Source organism: Myiozetetes cayanensis, unplaced genomic scaffold (genome assembly GCF_022539395.1).
Source record: "Myiozetetes cayanensis isolate MyiCay16 unplaced genomic scaffold, myiCay2020 scf28, whole genome shotgun sequence".
Taxonomy (NCBI): Eukaryota; Metazoa; Chordata; class Aves; order Passeriformes; family Tyrannidae; genus Myiozetetes; species Myiozetetes cayanensis.
In genome coordinates, this window is record NW_026087499.1 from 4,174,768 (window position 1) to 4,193,794 (window position 19,027).

General features: G+C 44.5%; 1 protein-coding gene across 3 annotated transcripts in view; it reads right to left on the reverse strand.

The window, feature by feature from the left end:
• The window catches only part of MTOR (mechanistic target of rapamycin kinase), a 60,863-nt gene that overhangs the window by 5,061 nt on the left and 36,775 nt on the right, over positions 1-19,027 (reverse strand). For all 3 annotated transcript variants that reach the window (XM_050322294.1, XM_050322293.1, XM_050322295.1), the window contains 20 exons: positions 16,614-16,714; positions 15,640-15,755; positions 14,233-14,310; positions 13,763-13,870; positions 11,757-11,882; positions 11,011-11,142; positions 8,141-8,256; positions 7,197-7,314; positions 6,214-6,420; positions 5,565-5,665; positions 5,202-5,298; positions 4,476-4,574; positions 4,154-4,276; positions 3,391-3,573; positions 2,645-2,779; positions 2,183-2,357; positions 1,826-1,961; positions 1,108-1,255; positions 287-409; positions 2-84 (listed from right to left, as the gene is read on the reverse strand). In XM_050322294.1, coding sequence (XP_050178251.1) covers positions 2-84; positions 287-409; positions 1,108-1,255; positions 1,826-1,961; positions 2,183-2,357; positions 2,645-2,779; positions 3,391-3,573; positions 4,154-4,276; positions 4,476-4,574; positions 5,202-5,298; positions 5,565-5,665; positions 6,214-6,420; positions 7,197-7,314; positions 8,141-8,256; positions 11,011-11,142; positions 11,757-11,882; positions 13,763-13,870; positions 14,233-14,310; positions 15,640-15,755; positions 16,614-16,714 — 2,505 coding nt within the window. The remainder of the gene's footprint in view (position 1; positions 85-286; positions 410-1,107; positions 1,256-1,825; positions 1,962-2,182; positions 2,358-2,644; positions 2,780-3,390; positions 3,574-4,153; positions 4,277-4,475; positions 4,575-5,201; positions 5,299-5,564; positions 5,666-6,213; positions 6,421-7,196; positions 7,315-8,140; positions 8,257-11,010; positions 11,143-11,756; positions 11,883-13,762; positions 13,871-14,232; positions 14,311-15,639; positions 15,756-16,613; positions 16,715-19,027) is intronic.

Consider the following 19,027-nt stretch of genomic DNA (forward strand, 5'->3'; position numbering starts at 1 on the left):
CCTGTCCCCAAGGCCCAAAATGTACCCAACCATTGACATCACAGCAAGTGAACGAGTGTAATTTGTCCTTCTGTCAAACCACACCTACAAGTGGAGACAAAACAGAAGCCAGGCAGGCATGTTGCGTGTTTCAGATTATATGTTTTAAATTATACATAATTTAAATTAACTACTTGCATTTTGCAACAAAACAGAGCTGTGACATGCTCATGTTCAGTACACCCATTAAGCCTGAGGGGTTCAAACACCCTGTGCCCTTGAATTAAGTGTCATGTGCTGAACTCACCTCCGAGCTGGGACTTTTCAACCACAGCAGTTTGGCAAGGTCATCCCCAGCTGTGTTATTGACAGCATGTTCAAATACTTCTACTTTCTGCATCAGGGTCAGGTGGTCATAATCTGGAGCCATCTAGAATTGAGGAGTGACATTCAACAACTTAAAAAACCTACCTTCAGTAGGCTCTGGTTGTACTATAAGAAACCCAGTAATCACAAATAATTTCATATTAATTATTTGTAGACTGACCAGTAAGTTCTCAGACACAGTGAGATGGTCACCCAGCAGTGAAGAATTCATTTTAAATGGGATAGCAAATGATTTAATATCCACAAAGTAAGTAGCCCACAGTCTTATTTAACTGAAGTATTGCCAAGGTCAGTATGTTTCAAAAACCATTATCCAAATAAGTCTTCTGGGCTGGCACACACTTTCCTTTTGGCAGGGAATTCCACATTTTCTAGCTCCTAGTGTTCAGTTTCTCTTATCTAATTGTGGCCCTGCTGCCTAGACACAATGTTTGTAATGCCAGCACCAGGCAGCTTGTGTGAGGCACGTCCTACTCATGCAAAATCCCAAACACATTTCAGTCACCAGATGGCAACAACTTGTGGTCACTGCTAAAACTGGAAAGGAGAAGCAAACATACATATGGCAAACTTTACCTCTCAGAGGTGTTTTATATCTCCTATCTGATATTTTTGTATTTATTATTGATACTGATAACAATCAGGGAAGAGGCAGAGGAAGGAGCTGTGAATCATTTCCCTTCACTAAGACATTGGAGTACTAAAAGCACATGCCAGGAGCTGTGCCAGCTCTGCCCTCACCCTCAGCATGATGCGATGCTCGATGTTGAGCAGGATCTTCTTCTTCTCCCGGTAGTCTCGGATCAGGGCGTGCAGAGTGTCACAGTGGGGCACCCAGCCAATCAAGCCTGAATTTGTAGACAGTGGAATGACAGCATATCTCTGGATGCTACGGGAAAAAAACAGATAATCAGGGCTCAGATTGTTGTGTGTTGTCAATTGTTACATTTTGAGATGCTTAAAACAACTACTACTAAATCAAATTCTGATCCAAATTGTCTCTTCTTTAGATGCTCTGTTTGTCTTCTTTTCAGACAGACCTCAAACATCCATTTGCACAGACTGCTGCCAGGTGATCTACATCTGCACTCCTTGAGTACTCACCAAGCTATTTAGTGACTACAACAAAAAATCCTTGACAAAAACTCATTCCCAGTCTCCTAAAGCAGCGCTCAAGGTGCCTTGAAATAGAGGTTGCCTCAAAGACCATAACAATTTACAATTTGCAATTACTTCAATTAAATAAAACAAATGATCCGCTTGGATACATTTCCTCTGTGTTTGAATCCTATGAATGCTGTTTTTCTTTTTCTTTTTTTTTTTTTTTAATTAACTTAGTTCCAAGATTTGCCATTTCCTCACAAATCCGCTCCTTGTGCCAAGGTTTGCTTGGGTACTGCACCCATGTAGGGTGTCACTTGTGCACCTATATGGTTCAGTGATTACCCCCAGCCCATACCTGAGGTTTTTACGAAGAGAAGTTGGGTCATTTGCTAGCAGGGTGTTGACCAACCCAAAAAGCTGCATCACTCTTTCATCTTGGCGCAGGTCTTCGTGACCTTTCAGAAGGAACACAAACTCGTGCCCGTTGCTTCCTACAAAAACAATTAATACAGAGAAGTTTGCTCTTGTTGAACAAACAGCCAAGAGTCAAAACACCCAAGAAGTGGAGAGTGTGGCAGCCAGACCAACCAGCCCACCAAGAAAAGCCTCAGCTGAAAGGAAAAGCTGGAGAGGTTTCATAAAGTAAATCTGCAGCTTGACCTAAGAGCTGCTTAAACACTGGAATAACTAAGTGAAAAGTGCTCTCTCTCACCCATTAATGTCAACTTCCTGGGCCGCTGCTTGGAGGTGATGACCTGCAGGGAGGGTGCGATGGACTGAATCCGGATGATGGGCTGGTTGGGATCGTACGTTCCTGGCACTGCCAATTCCAGGTCCCGGCACATGAGGAGTTTTGGTGACACGTACTGGAGTTCCAAAGAAGTGAGCTACCAAAGAAAGCCAAAAGAAAGGCAACCCCTTAGAATTTCAGTTAAATCTCACACATCTGAGGAGCTTGTGCTGTCGAGTGACCTAAAACAGCTCAATCAGTGACCAACACTTGAGGTGCTTGCAGGAAGCACTGCATAAACACCAAACTTGCAGCAAATCCCGTGCAGGTATTTCCACAGCACTGAACCTGAATGGTTTGAATAACCAGAAAAACATGAAACAAAGATTGCTATTGACAACGTGCACTGACAGACCCAGCACAGAAGTGAATCTGTCCCCTCACCTGAGGCAGCTGCTTTGAGATGCGCCGGAACACGTGGTAATAGAGATCCCAAGCCTGAGTGAGGTCCTTGACATTTCCTGACTTCATGTACTTCCTGCACCACTCCTGAGCTTCCATGAGGTCTCTGCCGTAGGCCTGGGGAGGAAGTGAAAAACAACAGAAGAAAAACATTTCAACAGACTGTAGTGGAACAGGTGGAGGCCACTTAACACCTACAAAGAGCATTACAGTCTCTTTTCAAATTAAATTAAAAATACTTGACCTCTAATTTTTTACAGAATATCAGAATTAAAGATGCAGAAATTCCTGGATCCAAGATCTGCTATGAGTTTATTTGCTCACAAATAGACTCCATTATAGGAGGTAACAGAATGAATAGAGTCACCCTTTAACAGTGGGCTCACAAGTTCAAATGAATTCCTTTTGCTGGTTTGGGAGAGGTCATCTCTGCTACCTGTGCTTGTGCCTACTGTGAAGCAAAACAGAATAATGAACTGCAGAGCAGTTGTGTGTTTTGCAGACTCTATCAGACATCCAGCTGATACAAGACTGTATAGCAATCAGTACTATCATGACCCCTGTCATCACCAAAAGAGACAGATCTGAAGATAAATGTCAATAATTAAATCTGCAACTAATGCAATGAATCCCAAGAGATTCACTGTCTGTTGAATGTCAGAGGTTCCTGTGACACCTCTGGGCAGGTGCCTGTCCTGCAGAACATTCTCTTGGCCATCTGCTGATACCTGATTGAAGGATGTCTCCTTCAGAGTCTGAGGCCCACGTTCCATCATGGCATGGAGTGGTTCCAGCACCTCAAACATCCCCTTCACGTTCCTTTCTCCGAAATACAGACGAGACGCCTCCTCCAGCCCTTCGTGCCACATCTCGTGCCACAGGATGGCCACACGGATGAGCTCCTCACTCACCTGTTTTGGGGCAGGAGAAAGGATTAAACACCTGAAAACCCCCTGTGACTGCGTCCTGACTTACAACTGCAGAACTCCTTTCTTCTCTCGTGTTAGGAAGTACTCGTTGCTGGCAGCCAGAGGGAGCCACAAGAGCTACCACAGTGATGCTACTTTTGTTCCTGCAGGAAGCTGACCAGGCTTTTCTCACCTTATTTGTTACCACTGAAATCTTCTATGCATTTGTGTAGCTTGGCCTGAAAGCATTACTTCTCATTTACTCATAAAAATCTTTATCAAATCAATTAAATTACTCTTTCAATGCTATGCTTGGTAAGTTTTGTTTCTGCTTTTCATTAAGCAGAAATATCTCTTTATTTCTAATAATTAATATGATTTCTCATTTGTTTCTTCTCTAAATTTATTTATAAGGAGACACAAAAACTCAGCGTGCAAAATATTTTTAAATTAAAGTATTCCCTTGCAACTACACTAATACTGTAACTCCTACCAGTTGCAAATACCCAAATAAATTGACAGTGAATACAATTTGTGTTATTATACCTGTAGTAAATCCATTCCCGGTACAATGAGTACTCACCATCATTGCCTGCTGCACCAGAGTGTTGCTGTGCTCACACATGTTTTTCAAGATCTTATTGGCAGCATTGTGCCGAGCAGTGGTTGTAGATTTAGAGGCCACGGTCAAAGGATAGATCAAAGCCTGCAAGGGACAGCAATCAATAATGCTTCAGAACCCACACAGAACTGCTACATAAATTGGATCAGAAATAGTCCCCACCCTCACTGTCATCACTTGCTGTGACTTCCAGCACAGGCACCTGGACCAGGTGAAATGGAACCCAGGAAATGCCTGAACTGGCACCAGTCTGTGGAAATTCCTCCTCTCAGCCAGGGCTCACCTGGGGGTGGTACCGACCGATGTCCGTGAGGAGCTGATGGATGAGGCGTCCCACCAGCGGTCGAGGGGTGTCAATTCTTGCAATGAGCTGAGGGATAACCTGCAATAAACACCCCTGTCATCTCGTGTGCTCAGTGCACAAGCTGTTCTGCCCTCTGCTAGAGGCCTCACAGCAACTGGAGGGGACAGAGGCCCAGCACTCATTTTTCAGATGGTCAGAGGATAACAAGGTTCCAAACTGTGTCATAAATGTACAGCAGCTCAGTGAGATCACTGAGTGTTCTGTGCAAAACTGTTACAGGATCCTCTATGGAAAGAGTAAAATGTGCCTTGAAGCGTAATGCTTAAATAAAAAATAATGTATTTTTTTATTTAACTACAGGAGTCATTCTACAGGGCAGTCCTGAGACAGACTGTGAACCCCATCAGAGCAGCACAGTGTTGTTTTATACTTGATCACCACTGAATGCATGTCGTCTTTAATTTAAAAATGTTCATTCTTTCTCATTCATATGCACTAATCTGCATATAAATACAGAAATATATGCAAGAATGTTTCTCATGCCTCTGTGCAAGATGCTCGTTAAATCAGTTACAAACTGTACTGCACACTGCTCTCAGAACTCACCTACAGATTGTTTAGCAAAGGATCTTCATGGATATCACGCAGCAAACCCCCAAGCTCCCCCCAGAACTGGGATTTGTCTCAGCCCTTTGTGTTCCTCACCTGCAGCCAAGTGTCAATCTGGATTGCCTTGACTCCTTCTACCAAAGCCTCGTTCACGTCAGGCCAGTGCCCATAGTCAAACCACAGAGTAAGGACTCTGAGAAAGAGAAATACTTTTGTTAGGAATGAAACAATAAAACCAAAGCATTCCAGTCAAATGCCTCCAGACTCATTTACAAGTGATTTTTCTTCCCAGTGCCCACAGATGGCAGGGATAATCCACCTGACAGAAATTAGCTTGGACTGAAGCATTGACTTAATTCAACCATAACAGAAAAGAGCAGAAAAAAGCATGTTCTCCCTCATCTGAGACCATGTGCCCTGATAATCTGGATTGCATTTACTGTGTGCTTCATGGTGTACCTCAGAGTGTCCTGCAGGTTGTTTCCTCGAGACAGAGAGATGGATCGGAAGAAACCCTGGACAGCAGGGACTGTGTACATCAAGAGGGTCTTGGATAAATCCTTTTGGGATGAAAATTACTGCATTAGTTCTAACCAAGCACATCAGCCCACATGAATCCTAAACTCAGGAAGGGGAAAAAGGAAGAAAGATGTGGAAATACAGACCTAATCCCCACTATAGTTGACTTTTGCCTGGCAGGGAACATGCTGTGAAGTGGTTTTACACTTCAGTTTGTTGGCAAAACTATGGGCAGCAAAGCAGCCTAAAAACTACAACCCTACTATAACTGGGAAGTAAAAGAGATTCCTCCCAGTCTTCCACGAAGGACTTAAGCAGCAGAACTTAAGCAGGCCTCTGCTTTAGACCACAGCTAGCTTATGATTGTTTGCATTAATTTATTCCTCTTCCCATAAGACTGAGTTAACCTGAACTGCCTCACTTTTGCTGCAAGCTCTGAGTGTGTGGATGTGTGTTATGCACACATTTAGACACACACATGGACAGAGAGAACATCCACAAGCCAGGTATGCACAGCAGCACATTCCCCATCATAACACTGGCCCAGGTCTAAGCACTAAGTAGCACTCTCTCCACACCAGCAGGGTACCTCAGTGACTTTCTTCTGCACTGGGGAAGGGATGGGGCTGTTCTCTGTGCTCTCTGCATCACTCTCACTGTTGCTGCCCTCGGTGTTGGCACTGGTGACGCTGGCCCCGCTGGCGTGACGCAGCTTCTTCTTCTCATCCCTGGCCTGGTTCTGATGCTTGTAGTGAAGCACTGCTTCAAAGTTCATCACTGCCCAGGCATGCCAGGCCTGCCAAGAGGAGAGAACAGAAGTCAGAAGGAAAATTAATCCTTTCTGCAACCTGCACTTTCTAATTGTTAGAGATAATCCAACCTTTCTGTGTCCACAGACAACTGCAGCAAGCAATACCCTGCAGACAACACAATGCTTTGCTTTCTCTAATTGCTTGTAATTTTAACTGTCTTATTATCTTAAATAACATCACAGTGAGCTCTTGGCCAGGAGCTCCCTGTTGAATATTGAGGCAAAGGAGCTCTGCTGCAAAAATTAAGTCATATTCACATACACCTTAATTTTTCAAAGGCTAAAATGAAGATTAGTGTGTTAGGGCTCTGGGAGCTGTAATGGGAAGAAATACAGGAGATGGCTGCCCTAGAGAAGATCTGGCACCAAATACTAATTGAAATTTCACAACCCTGAAATCAAAGGCTCTTTGGAGAATTAACAACACGGCTACTTTCCTTGTTCAAGTATACTGAGTGAGAGAACAAGTTAATTTTTTCTATTTATATTACCCTTTCTCCTTCACTGTTACCTGCCAGGGGGAAAAACTCCCAAAAGCAAGAACAGAAATTGAATTGTGGTCCAGTTCTACCAAGCAGATATAATTCCAAACAAGAATCTTATGGTTTCCTTGGGCCGCTTTCAGTGGGTTTTTTTTAATCCTATTGGCAGTACCAAGGCAGACAGTTACAGGAGATCTTCCTATGAACACCTTCCCTCCCTTGGTGTGGGATGTGGTCAGATGAGTGATGTGTCTGCAGTGGAAGCTTTCCCTCACTGACCTTGTACCAGTTGCGGTCGTGCTCGGTGGCAGCACTGTAGTACTGCAGGACCTTGGGGATGGTGCTCTCATTGATGCCTTGCAGGTTCAGCTGCCACTCCCCCAGCTTCAGGAAACACCTGGTTAAGCAAAGGGATCATTGACTCAGAACCCAGAACGAAAACAAAGCCTCTGGATTAAGAGGCACAATTCTTATCCGGAGTCTGGAAGACATTCCACATGGTGAACCCGCTGAGGAAGCCTCTCTTGCAGGCTGGGAGTCTGTGTGTTAACATGGAAGGCTCAAAACACCTCCATCCTGCCTCCAGAGTGGAACCAACCAGTTAAGGGTTTCATTCAGGGGGAAAGGTGAGGGTCAAAATTTGCTCCTCATTTATATGAGTTATAAAATCAACGTAAGAAGCAAACAGGGACACTGAAAGACTTCATCACACAGCACACGTGAATCACCACATGAGAGAGCCTTCTGGAGAGAACACTGGGACAGACATGGAGACACAGAGGAGCTGTTCTTCCCCCCAGCCAGCACCTCGTTAGGTCATTCCCTCCCAGAGGAAAGGAAAAACAACGTATTTTTACTGCAGCAGGGTGGGGTTGTGAAGGTCTGTGCAAAACTTAATACTTTGCTCCCTCAGCAGGCTTTAAATGCCACAGTTACACAGCTCTCCTTTCTGTATTTTGAGTTTGCCAGAAGGCTGGGAGCTCTGCCTTCTGCCAGTGAGCCACAGTGCTGGAAAAAATACAACCAGCCACCAGCAACAGACACGTTTACTGAAAATTATATGATAGATAAGAATGTAATACCAAGGCAGCTAAATGAGAAATGCCCCGGTCTTTTAACCAAAGCATGTCTGAAATGTGTCATCTGCAGGGACCCTGCAGCTCAGGAGAGCCCTGAGTAGCTAAAGGAAGGAGCTAAAGGGAGTCCCCAGGATTGGTGCTGACCGTGCCATGAGCTTGTGGAGCTCCTGCTTGTGCTGCTGGTCCTCGGTGGCGATGGCGTGCTGGGCCTGCTGCTGCATGGTCTGCACAAAGTGCTGCATGTGCTGGAAGGCGTCAATCTGCAAAGGGAGGAGGGTCCCAGTGAGGGCCACAGGGCTTACAGACAGCTCCACCAGGGAGGAAGAGAGTGTGGAAGTAAATTTTGACTGAAATGAAAACAGGGTTTTGTTTTTGTTCAAGGCTTTTCAGCTGTTTACACCCCTCTAAAATCAGTTTGTAAAGGAAGAGGTTAGAGATTCTTGATGTCTCTGAAATTGCTACACTGAGGAACAAAACTGCACTCTTCCAGTGCCAGGCACACCTCCATTGTCAGACAGACAGTCAAAGGTATCCCTGACCATAACACAGGTTAACACTGTGCTCTGACTGCAAGAACTCAGCTCTAGCAAAGCAACAACGTCACCTGAAGAGGGAGAAAACTTCCCCAGCAGAGAATGTCCTGTCCCTGCCCAGGCAGAGCGAGACTCCAGTCCTGACACAGAGATGTCTCACTGTCAGCTGGGCACAGCAAAGACAGCCTGGCAATTCCAACAATCAAATGTCCAGAGCTTACAAACTGCATCTGAGCAGGACAATGTTGAACACCCCACGCTGCCACAGATCCAGAGGAGCCTGCCTATAATATGGCACAGCCTGAAAAAGATGATTTGAGAAAGTAATGCCTGAAGGAAAACTTGCAGCTTCCTGATCTTCCCCTCTAACCCCTCAGCTTTGGCTAGGCTTGAAGTACACACCATGGAACATTAACTTTGAGTTGTTTCAGCAAATTAAAGCCTAGGTTTCTCCTAAGGTTATTTAAGAAGTACAAATGTGCATTGCTCCTTTGCCAGGAGATTACATAAGGTAGTAGCAGTAAAGAACTTGTACTACCAAATTCTGAGGGAAAAATCTTCATAAAATTCCTTGGAAAGAACTCTGGAGTAAGTAAACTCAAAATTAAAGATTTAAGAAGGTATGCACGCTTCACTGGAAAGAATTAGAGTAAACCTCCTACAATCTGTGAGGTCATTTCAGGTCAGAAGCTGCAGAATGTGCTGTTAGAAGGCCAATTTACTTCTGTTCATCTACAGGAACGAGCTACCTCAGAGTGAGACAAGAATCTCCTCAGCTGAAATGCCTCATCTACCCCATTCAAATGTCAGCCTGCACAAGGCAGTGGTGAGGAAAAAAGGGTATTGGCCCAGGGTGAAATAAAAGAAGGTATCACACTCTTAACATTAACATGGGGCATTTCACAGCTGGGAACGCAGATAGAAGGGGATGGGGGTAAATAACAATCTTATCAAGAGTTATGCTAGATATCGATTAAAAGTAGACAAAAAGATATTGCCTGTTATGTGCCCCTCTCATATCTAGACACAGCCAACAATCTGCTCTTCAGTTTCCATTGCTATTGAAAACTGATCACCATAAACTGACAGGCAAAGCCCTTGAGACTGAAAGCTGTTTTCTGTAACACTGAATTCCTAAGTTTGTGTTGCAGCCTTTTTATGGGATATGGCTTTAGAATGCAGCTGCTGGCAAAGGTCCTTGTTAGAAGAAATGTAATAGGGTTTACTTATCTATTCTTCTATCTGTTATTTAAGAAAAGAAAGTTGTGCAGCTCTGTGGCTGGTTTCTACTGAGAGGCCAGGTTTTTTTCCTGCTGGATTTGGCAAGTGCCAAAATGGCAGTAGGGAAAACATTTGAGGTCAACCTTGCAGTGCTCAGCTAGAAAAAAACGGTCATTTCCTTCCATACCAGCCCACCTCAGCAGCTGATTCCTCAGGATATCAACACATATTTATATAAAGCTACACACAGCACTAGGTGTAACTATGTATTATTTATCCTTTTTTTGGTATCATTTTTTCCCTCCATCTTCCTGGGCTCCATATATCTCACATCAGTTAATTTTAGATACATTCTCTTCTATCACTCCCTTAATCTTTGTTCCTTCTCTCATTCTGTTTTCCACCACTGCACCCAGTCTCCTGCATCTTGTCCACCTTTTATCACAGTTCAAACACAGAAAGCTCATTTTCCCTCATGGAAAGAGGCAGAGACCCCCCACACTCCTGGGGTCATTTACTGAAGAATGAAAGAGACCATTACATTGTTTTACAGAGCCAACAGGACAGGGCCTCAGCAGCAGCTCCTTCTGCTTCTTAAATTCAAATAAAGAATAGTTAGGTCATGGAAATGTTCCCACAGCAATGGCTCTGTTCCAGTGCTGGCAATCCCAAAGGCAGGAAAAATAAAAAAAGATGTGGCAGAATATGAGGATAAATAGAGGCTTTAATGTATATTAAAAAAAAGATAACTTATCCAGTCTGGAGCTTATTGGATTTGATTATGTAAATTCTCCCTGTGTTGCAATGTCAAAAACATTCACCCTGGGCTCTCTGGAGCCAAATTACTCCCATGACAAAACCCTATGTACTTTTCAGCTGCCTTTCAGTTAGAATTTTTCAATAATGTCCTTAATAAAAGTCAGCTCTGCTCAGCAATTAAGTACAAACTGTTCAGGATACTTTCCTAAAACTGGTAATAAAACCCCTTGCTTCTCTCTTTGAGCATGCAGCCCTGACCACAGGTGCAGTGTGGAGACCTGGCAACCTGAAGAGTGGATGAAAAGTCAAGTACCGAGAACAGAAGAGCCACTATTGACCAGCAATCCTCGCTGCAACCCTTGGGCACCAGACACTGGTTTAGCAAAAATGATCTTTCCATACACGGAATAAAATTAGGGCCAGGATTTCTCTGTCACTAGGGAGTTTTAGAGGAGAAAATAAGAAGTGAGCAATAGCAGAGGGCAGTGTGTTCTCCTGTACCTTCCGGGCGCTCTTCCACATGTGCTTCATGTACGCGTAGGTCACCTGGGGATGGACTGTCGGCAGGGGGTGATCCAGCTGGCGGGAGGGATCCACCCCCAAGAGCAGCACAAGGGTCTTATGGGCCAAAGCCTGGGGAAAATGGCAGAGAGAAAAGGCAGGTCAAAACAAGCTCCATCTCCCAGTGCTTTGGAATCACCCACTGCTAGAAAATACACTTGAGCCTCCAGAGCAGCCTTAGGACCCCTCCCTGCACTCCCCAGAATGCCACATAGCAAACCATATGTCTTCATTTGGATCAAATTCTCATTTCAGAAGCCAGTAGAGAGTGTGAAGTCTCTGTTTCAAGTATTCTTGGTGATAAATCTTGTGGTGAATGTTAAAATGGGACAGGAATGTTCAACGGTAACATCACACTCTAGATCTGACTCTCTGCTTTAGCACAGAGAGCCATTATTAACAATTACCAGTGCTGCATAAGAACTTCCAGTTATAGCATGCCATAAAACGTTGGCTCTGGGGCTCTCAGGTATAATACCAGTCCCTCAAAAAATAACCTTGGCTACAAGAATGAACTCTCTGCTGGTTATACAATTTTAGCATTTCAACAATTCCTGACTAGTTTCTCCCACAGAGGAGGGCCCATCCCACTTGGGCAATGAAAGCATTTGGAGATGCTGAAAGTTGAAGCGGAATGGCAAAGCCAGTGGCCTAAAAAAAAGAGGACAGAGCCTGACAGTGCTCACCAGCCTCCCACTCTTGCCACACAAGCTGGCATACTTGAGCCAGGTCCTCATGTCCTCATGAGGATTCACCACAAGAGACCGGACCATCAGGATCCTCTGCCAGTCCTCCACGATCCGCTGACAGCCCTGAGGGAAAAGCAAGGGAGAACGTGTTAGGGTTTGGTCTCCAATGCACTCCACAGAGCCTTAAATCAGAACTGAAGGGACTTCTAGCAAGATGGAGACTTCTGTACCCCTAATTCACAGCAGACTGACATTAGGAACTAGTGGTTATTGCTTTAACACTGCAGTGTGTGAGAAAGGTTCAGTCCTTGACTCTTCCTGTCTGCACCAGCTCAGGGTTTGCAGCCTAAAAACATCTTCTACTAGAAAGAGGAGAAAAGTTCCTAAAGCAGAAACACACCCAAAAAATCAGGAAAGCTCTTTGTACAATTCCAAAGTGAGTCAGGAGTTTTATCACCCTTCTCAACCCAGTTTTAAAGCCTATTTTCGGTTTGAATGGTGACAAATCTCAACGTGGAGATGGTAGAAAACCAAATGGTTGCAAAGATATTTTTGTTATTGCCCTTTTTTCTTCTCCTTGCATGTGTTGCTTTTGGGGAGGCTGGCACCACTGAGCTGAGATCATGCCAGGAACTGCAGCTCCAATTGCTGTGCTGCTTGTGCAAGCATTGTCTGGTTCTTGTCTGTCTGATGGGAGAGGCACAACAACAGAGTGGGGTGAGCCTGTATTTCAAACATCCAAGGATGCTACAGAGAAGTAGAAGTGTGGAAGGGACAGCAACAACCAAAGCATCTGTTCTTTCCCTTTTTCCTTTGCCCCCTAATCGAGGGCTGGGAAGTTGGGCAAAGCTTGTTCCCTAACACCCAGATAAACCTCTTCCAAGAGGCATTCAAGAATTTTTAAAAAGCAGCTATAAAATGTGCAAGAACTGTATGTACTGCTTTCAGGACTATAAAAAGCTGTATTCAGACATTACACTTCCTCTCACTCTCAGTTTCTCCACCCCAGTGGAATGGTCCTGAGCTTTTCCAGACAGGAATGTAGATGGGAGACTAAAAGCTTTGTCACAGTTTCCCAAACAGCTAAAAAATATGCAGCAGTAACAGCCTTTCATAAGGTAGCAGATTACAGCAGTCCCAGGGAAGAACTCTGCACAGGGAAAAATTCTTCCTCCAGGCAGCATTTTACCCTAATTATGCCTTTTCTCTCCTCGTTCTTGTGCAGGAATCACCTCTGTAAACAGTATTGCTGTATGTGCTACCACATCTGAGGATGATCACCTTCATTGCAGAGATGCCTCTTGTAAGGAAACAGTGTCAAAATATTTGTGTGATTTAAACCTTCAAAGGTGCTTTAGATTTTTTTCTGTTTAGAGTAAGAAAGGCACAATCTTCTCATTGCTAAAGGTCTCTTCTAAAAGGTCAAGGCCAAGCATAGAATCATTTAGATTGGAAAAGACCTTTAAGGTCATCGAGTCCAACCATAAACCTAACACTGCCAATTCCACCACTAAGCCATGTGTCCCACCAATCAACTGGAAATGTTCTTGTAAGAGATCCAAAAGGAACAGGACAATCTTTTACTTTACAAGCATGGGAGTTTTCTGACCAGTTTTCCAGCATTTGGAGAGAATTCACTTTTTAAAATGCAGCCAGCCAGGTGAAAAGTTCCAACTAGCCTGATCCAATCCAGTATTTCCAGATGTAATCCAATACTGAGATAAGCAGCCTTGGGGATGCTACTGGTGTCTGTCCTCTTTACACATCTCTTTCAAGGCTTAAATCACCGTTTTAAAGTGTCATATCAGCAGAGATCTCAGGAATATTAACCAAAAAAACGACCCCAAAAAACAAGGAACCAGGACAGACACAAAGGAGACGGAGAGCACACAACCCTGTGTGCATGGATTGGGATAGAGAGAGACAGGGAAGGATTTGCAGAGCCACCACACTGACTCAAAAGGCAGCTGAGATCTCCATCCCTGGTCTCTCCACAGACCTACCTGCAGCCTTTCCCACCAGATCTGGCGGATGATCTCCCGGCGCTCCGGTACAAGTTTATACTGGATCACCTCTTCCAGCTCTGACAGCATCTGGCAGGATACCATAGCCTGGAGGAAACAATCACATTCCATCCCAATCACTACACAACAAATCTGTCATTAAGGAACAGCATTTTGGCATCAGGTTAGTGAGCACATCTCAAGCCCAGCAGGTAAAGGACTGACTGCCACATATCGGTGTCTGGGATTCAACCTTCCCAAACGCCAGTTCTCACTTCTTTGGAGGGGGTGGAGAGCTCACCTCACTGTTTGGACTGTCCCAAAGCCTCTCCTGCAAAGTTTTATTTCTTATCTGACAAAAGCCATTTAGCTGGTGGGCACACAGAGCTCTCATGTTTGGTACAGAGGTTTGTGCAGCTCCTGCACAGTCTGAGGCAGAGTGAGGGGAAGGCAGGCTGGGTTACACTCACCCCGTAGGCTCGGCTGTAGCTCTCTCCTGCCATGGCAGTCAGCTCAGCATCCAGCAGGTCTCTGGCTTTGTCAATGCACTGAAACACAACAAGAGATTGGGGCAAAGGTGGTGTGTTTCACCCAGAGCCAACTGTTGGAACTGCTGTTCATCTGTTCTGTCTCGTGCACATTGTTCCCACCCTCCCAAAAAGAACCAGGAAAGGGTCTTATCAACAGAAAGAACTGACAGGAGAACAGTGTCCAGGGACAGGTACAAGGGAGGTCAAGGGGGCTTCATTCACCACCTGCACAGTTTGAAGTCTGTCTTCCTACAAAACCAAAGTTTGCAGTATTTCTAATCCTACTGTGATTGTAGAAATCATCATTAAGAACATTTATAGAGGAAAAGAGAAGTTCACAGTGTAGTGCAAGAGTTGGTTACAAAAAAGCCTTAAGAAATGTCTTTTGACACCATACAATGACAGAAAATAGCTTTCACTCTTTTACGTAACCCAGCAGGATTTTATGAATTTTACAGGACAGCAAATTCCATTTCTCATCTTCCAACTAAGACAGGCTCTTCAAGCATGAAATAAATTCTGCTCTGGTTCTAGTCATTATATAATCTCTCACCTATAGCTTTTCCTGTTCAAAATGGTAAAGGTTAATCACAAGCTCTACCCTTTTGAATGCCTGGTTAATTTTACTGCGCACATCACCCAAAAATCTATGGGTTTTGACAGCACAGACTGAATTATTTCTTTATCTAAGGTGGCAAGCCAGCACAGAATCCTGAGAAATGGGACTTGAGCTTCCTTGGAAAGTAAACAACATGCTTCACATCTAGAGAGAGGAGAAAGTCACTCTGCAGATCTCCTGTGTGACAGACAAGCATTACCACTACAGCTGTTTAACAGACTCATTCCTTGCCTTGATAGCTCAATCTGAGATTTGAGATTTATCAATGCCACCAGAAAAATTTAACTTATTGTACATATGAGCACTTCACTGAAAAAGCTGCAAGAGACAGAAGTGCACAGAACATCCACGAAGAATCTTCTCAGGCATCCATGGCATTTTACAATCAGTGCCTTGCATGATGGAACCTCTGCTGAGATAATCCCTGAGCCCTGTCTGTCTGGAAAACAGGCATAAAAGTGAAAAAAAAAAAAGAGCCAAAAATTGACTAAGGCATTCTCGTGCTCCACAGCACTGGACCACTGTTCTGTGTACATACATTCACTGCTGTGTTTCTGGGAACACAAGGTAAGATTAGTCACACAGATCTAATACATCCATGGAAAGGTTATTGGGCAATTCTCACAGGTCACAGCCAACTGCTTTAAAACATCATGTTTTTCCATGCAGCTATGCTGACTAGTTAATCTGGAACTAGATTTTGGGAAGCCAACAAGGAGGGTAATTACTTGCTGAGCCAGGGAGAAAAGGTCCTGATGAAGTGCCAGCACAGCCCTGTAGAAAGCCCCATCGTGGGTGTCCCTGGGGATCATGCAGGTGTATTCTTCCATGCTGTCCCACTGACCTGCAGAGACACAGAGATCCTCAGCAACACAACAGCCTTCTCTGCAAGGGGAGAGCAGCACACAGCTGTGCTACAGTGCTCAGCCAGCCACCAGGCCTGAGTGCTGTGAGGTACTTCTGCATTTCAGGTCGCTCTCCAACAGCTTGTCTTTGTCAGGGACACTCTGTTGTATACATAAACCATATATAAACACACACACAGGGCTACAGACAAGGGAAAACACGGGCATTTTTCTTCTAGGCAAATTGTTATCCTTGTGGGAAAGGTTCTTTCATTCCTTGTGATGAAAAAGTTGAAATTCTGACACTTCCAGAACATTTGAATGAATTAGTGCCCCACAGAGCAAAAGATGAATTTTTCTCAGGGAAGGCTGGCAGACAGCAAGTGATTTATAAGCCTCTCTAGGAAATATCTGGTTATCAGCATAATGGACATTTGGACCATTATAGATTTATTTCACTTAAGATTGTCTACTCAGCAGACATGACCCATCAGAACGCTCAGCATATATTGTTCTGTTCGTAAATAGGAGTCTGCCACCACTCTGAGAAAGTCTATTAATCTCATTTCAAGCCTGAGCTCTGTTCAGTGCAAAGCCAAGCAAAAGGGAGCAGTTAAGCAACTGATCATCTGCACAGACCAGTCAGGCACTCTGTTACTGGAGACCACACTGGAAGACTTGATGTAAATGCAGGTTTTCCAGAGGGATTCAGTATGGAATGGCACTTACTTTGTTTCCCAGTGTAAATAACCTGGCTCTTTGATGTTGCTGTTCCTTATATTCCGCAGTTCTGGAGCCAGTTAAAAGTATCTGTGCCTCTGTGGGCTGTCACACCCCCCCACAGGAGGATACCTTACCTAGACCCCAGGCAGCAGCTGCAGCCATCCTGGCCATCTTAGCTTGAGTTTCATCATTCACCTGTGTCCACTTCTCACAGCACTGCTGGTGGAGCTGCCCCCTAAGAAGAATCCACAGTTTCTGATCAGCAAAAAGCCTCTTCTAAGAATTCTGCCTTGTTAAACAACCACTTTCCACTGATAAGACAACTATCACACTGTCCTTCCTTTTATACTGAGTGGAGAACAGGATTTGACTCCTCTGGAAAACTCAGTCACGCTTGTCTGATGACAAATATCCCATCAGGAGAAAATTCAAGGCACACTGGTTTGAAAACACAGACCCAAACCGAAGTTTGCATCTGTTAATGCCTATGTTACAAACTGGACTGTCAACACCAGCCTACAAATGCAGACAATCATTCCCAAGAAAACAAACAAACCACCACCAAACAAAGGAGGCTGAAAGTTTTTTGCAAGTGTCAGTCACAAGAAACATATGATGTGAATAGCTTGGGCATGGCTCCTGCTGTCCAGCATTTTGAATTAACACGTCACCAAGTCTGAAGACAGAGACTAAATGTTGCTGTAGCCTCACATGAAGACTTGTCATGGCAAGACCTCAGAGGGACGTGAGTCTTTCATCTCCGGCAGAAAGGAAGCATCAGGATTTTTACATAATTTCTTTTAAATCAACTGGGAATGCTCCACTAATCAAACCAATTACTGTGGGTGTTGCAGTTCCAGGATTTCTCAGGCTGGATACTCTGTAGCAGTGGAGCAGCTGCCAACTGTGAAGGAGAACAACTTGCCTTCCCTACTGTCATCCCCTCCCAAAAAGGAAGCTGAGTTAGTCACACAGAACCGATGGGCTGCCACTGGCAAGACAGTCATTCTGACAGCTTAATAGCCCAGGAGAAAAGAAACAACAAAGCCAGTGGAAAACCAAGCCAAACCTTGCAGTAAATCAGGACCTCACAGATGCTGAGAAAGCACTGGGGGTCCTGCAGGAACAACTAGGTCAGCAGACAAATGGCTAAGAATGCTCTGGCTGTGCTCTCAAAACATCCCTGCCCTGCAATAATGACACTGCACAACACAGTTCTGCATCAACTGCCTCATCCTGCCAAGCAGATTCCAGCAGCACAAACAGTCAAGTTGAACAGCACTAAAGAGCAGCCAAACTGTGGAATCCTCAGCCCCAGGATGATGCCTCTGGAGTCAGGTAGCAGATAGCACTTTACAAAGGCAGCTGTGAATTGTAAAAAACATCTGCATAGAGCTGGAGGGCAGATGCACCACAGAGCTTTGAGACTCTGATCACTCTGATCACTACAGACCGTCAATAGATCCATATCTCACTCCCACCGAAGAAAATTGTCCTTCTGTAATATATTTGTCACTGATACATGAATAAGCAGGAGGTTCAGAAAAGACACTTTATACAAGCACACATCCTGCAGGAGGGAAAAATTCTTTAAAACCCTGGTGAGAGCTGCCCACTCCTGGAAAAGCTGACTGAAGCACACTGAGTAAGAGGATCTGTTTTCCCTACTGCAAAACCTACACCTCACGTTGTCTCCCCACATCTAGAAACAAAAAAAAAGCAGAAAACCACTGTCAGAATTAGCCTTCTCAAGCAGCCCTGTTTCTCTAACAGTAAAATGACTTGAGTGCAGAGGAATCTCCTCCCTGTGTGCCATCCCATGGGTTCACATCAGGACCCATCAGGAGGGAGCTCGTGACACGCCAAGCTCAGCAGAAAGGCGGATCCTGGACCCAACCTCACATGCCCCTGGGTAGGACTGCACGCTCCAGTGCACCCCGTGCCTGCTCCAATTATCCTCCAGGAGCTGAACAGGGAGAAAAAACAGAAGCCCCCAGTTAAGCAGCAAGCTGGAAGTCACTGCCAGCTCAGCCCCTCACAAATACCCGACTCCAATCAGTTCACGTGTTGACAACAGACATTTAACACATGGCTTGAAATACCACACATCCACAAAGAAAAGGCTTAATGAGGGCTAAAAAAGAGTAATAATGAAAAAATTCATCCATCTACAAGATGGGCAAAAGGATAGGCACAGGTCTGACCCTGAAGAAACACAGAAATCTCTTATGGTTCAATCAGAGTTTAAAAAGAAAGTCCCCAATGAGTTCCTTTTATGATTGTTTCTGACAAGTCTTGCTCAGGTAATGTTTCCTCCATTTACAATTTCATTCTCTGTTACAGATGGGCTCAACCTGAGTATAAGACTGCAGATTCTCTTTCAGAGACCTTAACTCCTCAGATGGCCGCTCCCAGAAGGCTCAGAGATGTTGTTCCCAATTCTGACTTCAAGGAACAAAGTAAGAAGCCACCAGAAATACTCAAACCATTAAGTAAGGAGAAGTAAATAGGAATTCAGGCAAAACAATTTCACCTGAATGGCAGCACC